General features: G+C 38.3%; 1 protein-coding gene across 1 annotated transcript in view; it reads left to right on the top strand.

The window, feature by feature from the left end:
* Nucleotides 1–188: 188 nt before the first annotated feature.
* LOC124606796 (deoxyhypusine hydroxylase) overlaps nt 189–11,310 on the top strand; it is a 37,861-nt gene continuing 26,739 nt past the window's right edge. Inside the window, exon 1 of the mRNA XM_047138868.1 lies at nt 189–565. Coding sequence (XP_046994824.1) covers nt 286–565 — 280 coding nt within the window. The 5' untranslated portion in view covers nt 189–285. The remainder of the gene's footprint in view (nt 566–11,310) is intronic.

The following is an 11,310-nucleotide window of genomic DNA, read 5'->3' as shown; positions in this document are numbered from 1 at the left end:
TAATATAGGCGGCAGTGACACAGCTTGAAAATGAATAGAAAACCATTCCAAATAGAAGTAGCAAATTAGTCAAATAAGTAGAAAATATGCAGGAATAGTTTACTTTGTGTTAAAGGGAAATTAGAGGGAAAAATTATAAAAACAATACATGTGACAACCTAACAGCTTTCAGCGATATGCGTTGGTTGTGATTGTCACATGTCTTGGTGACTGGTGTTGTGACGTTGAAACGAAGTGTGTAACTGTGTATGTTTTGAATTAAGTTCGTTATAATATTGCAGCAAGATGAGTTTGATTCCTGAAGAGAGAATACGAGCTATTGGATCAGTGTTGAACGACCAGGAAAGGCCGCTGAAAGAAAGATTTAGAGCATTATTCACATTGAAAAACATAGGCGGACCTGTTGCTGTTGAATGTATTAAGCAATGTTTTAATGATCCTTCGGCGTTACTGAAACATGAACTGGCATACTGCCTTGGACAGATGCAGGATCCCATCGCAAATCCTATTCTGATAGATATTTTGAGAGACCGCAATCAGGAGCCCATGGTCAGACATGAAGCAGGTCAGGTTACATTAGTCGTGGAACTTTTAATGACATATCAGTTAATTTTGTTGAGAACTATAGTATTTTCAATGCAAGACCCTATACCGTAGAGAAATTAACATTAGACTATGTGATATCTGATAGTGTAACAGCAATATTATCTTAAATCGTTATCGATACGGAAAGCATTAGTAAAGATATTTCTTTTGTTTCAAGAATAAGCACATCAGCGGTTTCTCACAATTTTGTGATATTTTCTTACCTTTGAAGTGTTATGTTCTCGTAGAGTAGTGCCTATACTTAACGCAGTTGAAATAGCCTAAGTCATATCTACTTCATTACTAAAAGTTCTCATTGTTTATTTATATTTGCTAGTAAACGAAATGGTACCTATGATGCCTGGTGTATATGGGACCTTTTTCTTTTTTTTACATGGGCTGTATGAGTAGTAGGGCCTAGTGGTATGTAAGTAAAATACTGGTAGAAGGGAAAAAGAAAATTTATTTGAAAGATGTTGATTACACTTCTTTGTACTACTATATGCAAATCTTTTGGGCTTAAAGATTATCTCTACTAGTTGATAAAGCCTTTCGAAGTTTCTGCATGTTAGATCTCACTTAGCCAGTGATAACATCTTGAAATTTTTTGTCAGTGCTGGAACCCAAGGCACTTTGGATGCGTTAAATAGTGAATAATTACTTGTAGCGAAGTCCGAGCTACGTGGGCAGTCTTACAAAGTGAACACTTCGAATTGACACACTAATTATTTGCCAAGAAGTGCAACATACCAAGAATAACTGTTGAATCTCAGAGTAGCAGTTGCAACCTATGTCCTCAATTATTTGCTGGATGTGTTCCAGTCTGTCTTCCTCTACAGTTTTTACCATGTGCTGCTCCCTCTCGTACTATGCAAGTTACTCCCTGATGTCTTAACAGATGTCCAATCATCCTGTCCTTTCTTGTCCAAGTATTCCGTATATTCCTTTCCTCACCAATTCTGCTGAGAACTTTCTCATTCCTTACCCAGTCCACCTAACTTACAAAATTTTTTTGTAGCACCACAGCTCAAATGCTTAGATTCTCTTCTGCTTCAGTTTTCCCACAGTCCTTGTTTCACAACCATACAGTCCTGTGCTCCAAACATACATTCTCAGACATTTCTTCCTCAAAGACTATATTTGTTACTAGCAGACTTCTCTTTGTCAGGAATGCCCTTTCTGCTAGTGTGGCGGACAGCAGGTAAATAATCAAAATGGTCGTTACCTTTGTTATGTCACCATGAAAATACACTTAAATTGGGTAGCTGCGTGCTTTAAATCTACCTTCGCCATTTACGAAAGCCTGAAAATGATAATTGCAGTCAGTGAGAAAGTTGTGGAGAACATATTGAACATAATTTCCAGTCTGCCAGTCCACATAACTCTTTGAACTCATTGAAAGAAAAAAATTCCTACTTGCTGTTTACCCAGTTGGATCAGGAACTGCGACTGTAATTAAAAGTTCTGAGTTTTAACTGATTGATACATTCTTTAAAGGTTGACATGCACAAAATATGATGATTTCCCTATCAGAAACAGCAATATTAACAGTTCAGAGGTGACCTCTGTAGTAAGTTCCAAGTTAAATGGTCTATTGCCCTGACTTCTAACCAAAAGTTAATTACTTGTCTGAAAAGTAGAAATGATCTCTCCTCTTGCCTTGTGGTTTTGTCAACATGACGGGCAACACACAAACAGTTACGTCCGTGAAACCTTAACGACCCACAACAGTGTTCGGTCCTCATGAGTTCACTTCCTAATTTTACCAATAACACTTTTGATAGCTGCATGGCTCTGATGTCATCTGAAGCACAGCACACACAGGCGTTTGATTGACTCGGACAGACTGGTATCTTTGTGCAAAGTCTCTCTTCTAACTGCATCGCTGGCTGTATTTATGCACAGCAGATGTCCAAAAGGAATGTGTGCTATCTACTGACCTAGGCACAGGTAGCAGCATCTAAATGGCCCTTTCTTGGACATGTATTAATTAATAGCTCTCTTTAACAATTTACAATCTTCTTAATTTTTATATAAAGACAGTTATTTTTTTCTTTAGTTACTGAAAAAGTTTTTGCTCTACTGTGTTTAAACTTTGCTGGCTAAAATTTTAGTATGGATCTGATAGTAGAACATGGCCTTTGAACTGCCTTTTTAAGATTCCTTGTATTAGTAGTTATTTACAATACATTCTTGAAACTTCGTACAGCTTTATTATATTATGAATATAATGAAGTGCTATAATTAGAACTTTCTATTACAAATACAAATGATACTTAATCTATTATGAATAAAAATGTTTTTGTTCCAATTCGGTTTTCAGTAAAAATTTGAAAACTAGCAGAGGTACCTTATTTCAGCCTCTTAGTCTTATTATTTGGTGCCACTTATTTTATTCTTTGGATCATATATTATGCCTAATATATTCATTTGGTCATTCTGATTCCTTATGATGTTAACATTAACATACTGAAGAATACACTGACAAAGTTTGGAAAGTTGTTTTAATTTTTCAATTTCTCCCTTAGATTAGGGTGCAATTCTTTGACTGTTGAGCACAGATATGTTCTGATGATGTGGCGCTGGTAGTAGTGAATGGGGGTAAGCCCCAGCACACTCGCACGCTTCTGTACCTCTTACAATCATACAGTGCTTGTTTTGCCTCAAGAACGAGTCTGCTTTTTACATCCTCCTTGCTCCATCTGTTATGACTTATTTTATTGTCTAGGTACCAGAATTCCCTAAGTTTATCTGGTTTGTGATACCCAATTCTGATGATAAGTTTCTCGCTTTTCTCATTTCTGCTGCTTCTCATTACTTCCATCTTTCTTCGATTTACTCTGTCCATATTTTGTGCCCATTATACTGTTCATTCAAAAAATCCTATAACTCTGCTTCACTTTCACTGGCGATATCAATGTCGTCAGCAAATCTTATCACTCATACCTTTCATCTTGAATTGTAAACCCATCCTAGAACCTTTCTTTTATTTCCACCATTACTTCTTCAATGTATGGGAGCAGAAGACTACATCACTGTCTTACATCTTTTTTAATGTGAGCACTTCATGCTTGGTCTTCCAGTGTTATTGTTCCCTGTTGGGTCATGTACATATTGTATATCACCTGTCTTTTGCTGTAATTTACCCCTATTTTTCTCATAATTTTTAACATCTTGCACCAATTTACATTGTTGAAAGCTTTTCAGAGTCGCCATATCCTGTGAATGTGCCTTGACTTTTCTTCAGTCTTCATTCCTTATCAACACAGCATCAAAAGTGCTTCTCTGGTGCCTTTACCTTTCCTAAAGCCAAATTATCATCCAACAGCTCCTCAATTTTCTTTTCCATTCTTCTGTATATTATTTTTGTCAGCTACTTGGCTTCATAAGCTCTTAAGCTCATTGTGCAATAACACTAACATTTGCCAACGCTTGGCACATCACCAGTCCATACATTCTACAGACCAGTGTGAATAGTGGTTTTGGGGCCCCTTCCCCCAATGATTTTAGAAATTACTATGGAATGCTATTTATCCCTTCTGGTTTATTTGGTATTAAGTCATCCAAAGCTCTTTTAAATTCTGAGTATAATACTGGACACTGATCACCTTGCTGTTAAGTACCCATACGTTCCATCTAATACTGTATTACATATCTCTGTCCTGTGGACTTCTATATCTTCTTCTATCACATTATCAAACAACTCGTAGAGGCCTCCATTGCACTCTTTCCACCTAACTGCCCTCTCTTCTGCGTTTAACAGTGGAATTCCCATTACAGTGTTAATGTTACTGCCCTTGCGTTTAATTTCACCAAACATTGTTGTTACTTTCCTGTATGCAGAGTCAGTCCTTTATACAGTGCTGTACAGATATAGTTCAGCAAGTGTCACACATTAGTGTCACACATTAGTGTCACACATTAGTGTCACACATTAGTGTCACACACATTAATCAAAAATGGAAAATCCATGCTTGAAGGTAATAATATTATGAAAAGGATAGTTGCTACTAACCAAAGAGCGGAGATGCTGAGTCACAGATAGGCAGAATGAAAAGACTGTCAGAAAGTGAGTTTTTGGCCAACAAGGCCTTCGTTGAAAATGGACCGCCCCCCCCCCCCCCCCCCCCCCCACACACACACACACACACACACACGTGCGTGACTACAGTCTCATCTGGCAGCTGAAGCCAGATTGCGAGCAGCAGTGTGTCAGTGTGTGATGGGAGAGGCAACTGGGTGGTGGGGATGAGGAGGCTGGGGTGCGGATGGGAAGGGATAACAGGGTAGTATTGGAGGACAATAAAGTGCTGCTTGTGGTAGCATGCAGGAATGAAGTGGAGAGAGGGCGTGCAACTAGATGCAGTCAGGAGTTAGGTGGAGGGCAGGGGAGAGTGGGGGTAGCAGAAAAGGAGAGAAGTAAAAAGATTGGATGTGTTGGTGGAATAGAGAGCTGTGCAGTGCTAGAATGGGAGCAGGGAAGGGGCTACATGGATAAGGACAATGGCTAACGGAGATTGAGGCCAGAAGTGTTACAGGAACGTAGGATATACTGCAGGGAGAGTTTCCACCTGCACAATTCAGAAAAGCTGTTGTTGGTGGAAAGGATCCAGATGACACAGGTTGTGAAGTAGTCATTGAAATAAGAGTGTCACGTTGCATGGCATGCCCAGCAGCAGGGTGGTCCAACTGTTTCTTGGCCACAGTTCGTTGGTGGCCTTTTATGTGGAGATATGCTTGTTGGTTGTCATGCCCTTATGGAATGCAGCACAATGGTTGCAGCTTGGCTTATAGATCGCATGTCTGGTTTCACAGGTAGTCCTGTCTTTGATGGGGTAGATGAGGATTGTGACTGGACTGGAGTGGTGTGCGCTGAAATGAGAAATGTCCTACTCACTATCCTTCTCACCCCTCCCACAGTGGTATTCTGCCACCCACCGAACCTACACAATATCCTTGTCCATCCCTACACAACTCCTGCTCCCACCTCTTTGCTTGATGGCTTATGTCCCTGTAATAGACAGAGATGCAACACCTGTCGCATACACCACCACCTACTCCAGTCTTGTCACAAGCATCACCTATCCCATCAAAGGCATGGCTACCTGTGAAACCAGTCATGTGATCTACAAGTTAAGCTGCAACCACTGTGCTGCAATTTATGTGGACATGACAACCAACAAGCTGCCTGTCTGCACAAATGGCCACCGACGGGAAAGTGGCCAAGAAACAGCTTGTCCACCCTGTTGCTGAGCGCTCCACCCAATGTGATGTTTCTGAATTGCACATATGGGAACTGTCCTGTAATATATCCTATGTTCCTGTAACTCTCCTGGTGTAAATCTTCGTTAGTCATTGACCTTACCCATCTAGCCCCTTCCCTGTCCCCACTCCAGCACTACACAGCCCTCTATTCCCCCAATGCACCCAGTCTCTTTACTCCTCTCCTTTTCCATCACTCGCACTCTCCCCTGCCCTCCATCTAACCTCCTGACTGCACCTAGTTGCATGCTCTCTCTCCACTTCATCCCTGCACACTCCCACAAGCAGCACTTCACTGTTCTCCACCCCTACCCTGCTATCCCACCCCAGCCTCCACCTCACCCCCACCACCCAGTTGCCTCTCCCACCATGCACTTCTGCTCACAGTCTGGCTTCAGCTGCCAGAGGAAACTGTTGTCGTCTCTCTCTCTCTCTCTCTCTCTCTCTCTCTCTCTCTCTCTCTCTCTCTCTCTCTCTCTCTCTCTCTCTCTGTGTGTGTGTGTGTGTGTGTGTGTGTGTGTGTGTGTGTGTGTGTGTGTGCGCGCGTGTTTGTAGAGGGGGGGGGGGGGGGGGAGGTTGGGTTGTCAGATAAAGACCTTGCTTGCCAAAAGCTCACTTTCTGACAATCTTTTCGTTCTGCCTATCTGCGACTCAGCATCTCCGCTCTACTCTATCATGAGTAGCAATTATGCTTTTCATAAGATTGTTACATTCAAGCCTGAATTTTCCATTTTGTGATTAATAAGTGCGAAATTAATAGATGGCACTTGCTGTACTATATCTTCACTTCAAAATCTCAAACTGGTACCCACTATATTGCATACTTCATTGTTCGCTATGTACATTTGACAGCAGAAAGTGGTAGTTGCTGAAAGTTGAGTTGCTCACCCTTTACACTTAAACCAGTCACAGGTCATGCCATGTCAAATCGACACAATTTTGGGAGATTTTCAGAATTGATGTCTCAGATTTTCATGATTTTTGGTATGCAGCAATATATCATAGACTTATGAAAAAATACCAAATTTCAGTTATACTGCACAATTATTTTTGAAGCTATTAATTTTTAAAGATTAAAATGTTTTAAAAAATTTCGTATTTTGGCACCTTTAGATGCCCATAGGCTGGCAACCAGTGAGGATATAAACCTGGAAGTGGTCTCATTTTAAAGCTGTTGAATGGGGCTTTAATATGATATGCCACAAGATAGGTGTTACAATTTTTAAAAAATTGAATATTATAAAATTTAAATTTCTCTAAAAGTGGTGATTTTAAAAATTTCAAAAATTATCAAATATAGTTTGTAATGTCTTAGTACATATAGCAAAATTCTATCATGGGATCTAATGGGATCAGATACACAGGGCTTCAGATACACACACGTTTTGTAAAAAAAAAAGTACCAAATTAGTAAAATTTTATTTTTGAATTACTAATTTTGCTATGCAGTGTGCAGGACACTATTAAATTAATAAAACACAATGATTACTTTATAGTGTACCATATTTGGAAACTTCTCTTTAAAAGAAAACTGGAGCTGATTGCCCTACAAATAGAGGGAAATCCCCTTTTACTCAGATAAAAAGGGGATTTCCCTCGTGGGAAATCCCCTTTCACAAGGTGGAAGCTGATTGGTCAAGCAGACAAGACCACATTTATAGCCAGTGTAGCATCAGAGTTGCTTGTATGAAGTTCGTTTGATGTTTCCTGTGTTATTGTATATTTAGAACACAACCCATTTCTTGGCCGCTATACTTTTCCTTGTTAATTTCTCACTGTTTTTCCCTTGCGGGATGAGTACCACTGACAAGATAGTGAGAATGGATTGTTTTAATCCTTTTAATAATCCTAATCACTCCCATGCAAGAAACGGTTTCAGACATGTTACTTCATGGACATTTGTCTTGATTCCAGGAACACCTGAGTTATCCAAGGTCTGTGACCATTGTAGGAAGCAGCTGATGAAGTTGAAAAATGAAAAACATAGAGAAATTTCCACTGGAACTAGCAACATACATGAAGAAAGTCAGTCTGATACTGGAATTGAAGAAGCTATTGATATCCCATTTTCAAATGAATGTGAAGCTCTAACAGCTCTCTTTTAGAGATGGGAGAGTCGCCTGTAAACAAAAAGAGGATGCAATCCAAAATTTACTCTACTGAGAAGGCCAACAGAATCAATGTGCCTGGCAAGAGAAAACTGCTAGTGAATGCATCTAGCAATGATGAGAATAATGGTTCACAAGATGAGTTCTTAACACATGTAAAGTAGGTGTACAACAGCTTCACTAGTAGGAAGAAGCAGCTTCAACTGCTGACACTTATGCCTGACAGCTGGAGTGTGAGGAAAAGTAATGCAGGAATTTTCGGCCTCTAACTACTTAGTTCAATAAATCAAGACGTAGAAAAAAAGGCCGCCTTGTCTGGTCCTGATCTGAAATCAGGAAAAGGTCTATCAAATCATACCATTCATATTGTTAAAGGATTATTTACAAGTTATGAAATGAGTAGAGTGATACCAGGGATGAAGGACTTTATATCAGTGAAAGAAGACAACAGCACAGGTGGTAAATAATATGTTTCAAAAAGGTTGATGCTTAATAATTTAATTTAAAAGAAGCATACACTATATACATAGTTTTCAAAGAAAAATTCCCACCTGTAAAAGTGAGATTTTCTAAGTTTGCAGAACTTAGGCCTAAAAATTGTGTGCTTGCGGGCCAAAGTGGAACATACTCAGTCTGTGTGTGCACCACTCAACGGAATGTGAAGCGAATGTTTGAAAATGCAAGAATGAGTTCAGTGATGGATGGCAGAATTAAAACATACAAGGACTGCCTGCAAATGATGGTTTGCAGCCCACCATCAACTGACTGCTTCTTTTCAAATTGTTTCATGTCCAGGTACCAAAAGGATTAGAGAACTTTTGGAAAAAGCATATAAAGACAATGCAATTGAGACTGTCACATACAGACTGTGGAGCGATGTAACTTGGAAATAATTCAAAAACCAGTAAGTGAATTTGCTGATGTATTTTGTGAAAAACTTCCTGTCCTACTTCGTCACAACTTCACAGCAAAGGAACAAAGTGCATTTCTAAAACATACTGAGGAAAATCTTCTGGAATGTGAAGTGGCTGTCATTTGTGACTTTTCTTAGAATTATTCGATCATTTTTCAAGATGAGGCACAATCCAATCCTATCATTGGTCAAATAGTCAGGCAACCATTCACCCTGCTGTGGTGTATTTTAAAGAGAAAGAAGCCAAACATTTAAATTTTGTAATAATATCAGATTGCCTCCACCACAACAATACAGCCGTCTATCTATACAAAAATAAAACTTTATTAACTTGTGTAATCACAAGCAAGATTTTGAAGCTGAGGCTGAATGGCATTTTTCAGCAACAGCACATGGCAAAGGACCATGCGATAGGTTGGGGGCCACAGTAAAAAGACTAGCAGCCAGAGCAAGCCTACAAAGACTGTATAAGGACCAAATTATGGATGCAAGGCAACTGTTTGAATGGTCACATCAGAACATATCTAACATAGACTTTGTATTTGTGACCCTTTAAGAATGCGTTAAAACTGAAGAACTGGCCAACTGGTACAATACCGCTGGAACTAGATCACACACCCAGAAATTTCATGCCTTCATACATCTGAAATGTGGAACCAAAGTAAATGTGAAATTATTTTCTTCTGCAGTTGTTTCAAACATATTTCCTGTTGTAAAGGACATACACCAGATATTAGTAGGTATGTAACATCAATCTGTGGTGACATTTGGTGGTTGAGTTATGTTCTGGATAAAGATGAAGATTGCAGTAAAGTGCAAGTTACATTCCTCCATCCCTCAGGTCCGTCACCCACACATATATATCTCATACCACATGATACACCATGGATCCCTTTTGCAGATGTGATATGCAAAGTGAACCCCGTCTCACAGACTGTCTGAAATACAGTTTACCAGACAGTGAAGTGAACAAATGTATGGGTATGTTCCACTGATTGAAGTCTCAATGAATTAATTTGTTAACCCTTAACTTTACTCATAATATTGGATTTTTGAAGTTACACTTATGTGTGTATGTGACCTTTTTCCATTAAAAAATCTAAAAGTAATTGCTACTGCTTGTTTCATTGTAATGTGTTGCTTGTTTCATTCAATGAACTATTCAAAATTTTCTGAAGTGATACTAATTCTGGTATTTTTCACAAAACATGTATTTCTGAAGTCCTGTATCTCCTGAACCCATGATAGAATCTTGCTATATATATATTAAGGCCTTACAAACTGTATTTAATAAGGTTTTGGAATTTTTAAAATTGCCACTTTTGAGAAATTTAGATTTTAAAATTTACAATTTTTTTAAAAAATTGTAATCCCTATCTTGTGGCATATCATGCAGCAGCAGCAGCTTTATTTATTGCAGATATCTTTTTACTAGGATATAGGACACGTCAAAGTATTTACAAATTTAGATCAATTTAAAATGAGCTAATTCGTATACACATATATTTACCGACTTCTAGTTAGAGACAATCATTACATTTACTCCTGGTATACAATACTTTTTTTACAAATAACGTATTAAATCTGGTGATCTCTGGGCCATTTTCTGTACTGCAACTTCCCATTTGCTATCCTGAAAAACTGAGTCAGCATCCCTCCATAATGAGTGAGATGTTGAGCTCAGAAAGATGAAGAGGTTTTAGTATTGTGCCATATGCATAGCTTGGGGGTAAGTATTTCTAGAAAGGAAAAAAAGAAGGAAAAAGTATGTCTAGAAAGGAAAAAAAGAAGGGGAAAAATATATAAAGTGGAAGGTGTTATGTAGAATGTTGGATATTTTATAATTATTATTATTATTATTATTATTATTATTATTATTATTATTTGTATAACATTTTTTATCCAAACCCTACTGTGTTAGCTAAGTAATCCTTCAATGTATAAAATGTGTTACATAATTGGTACTTTTTAGCTGCCTTTTTAAATAAGTGTGTTTTTGCAATTTCGTTAATCTCTTGTGTGATAATTTATTGTAGTTTTATTCCTTGGTAGAAAATGCTGTTTTGAGTTTCATGTGTATTTTTTCTTGGTAAATGTAAGTTGAGTCTCTCTCTCATTGCATGGTCATGGACAGAGCTGTTTGTGCAGTAATTGCCAATGTTATTTTTGATGTGTACAACTGACTGGTAAATGTATTCACATGGAGCAGTCCCCAGTGTTCTGAACAGATCTTTACAATGAGCTCGACTTGTATTTTTGGTTATTAGTTTTACGGCTCTTTTCTGAAGTTTGAAAATTGTGTTCATATTTTGTGCATTTGTTCCCCAAAAAAGAATGCCATAGCTAATAACTGAGTGTACATATGAATAATATGTAACTAAAAGACACTGCATGTTACACACTGATGATGGATTCTAAGGGCATAAAGTGCTGATGACATTC

This window comes from Schistocerca americana, chromosome 1, assembly GCF_021461395.2.
Source record: "Schistocerca americana isolate TAMUIC-IGC-003095 chromosome 1, iqSchAmer2.1, whole genome shotgun sequence".
NCBI classification, from domain to species: Eukaryota; Metazoa; Arthropoda; class Insecta; order Orthoptera; family Acrididae; genus Schistocerca; species Schistocerca americana.
Note: the sequence above shows the minus strand (reverse complement) of the source record. Positions and strands in the feature narration are given on the sequence as shown.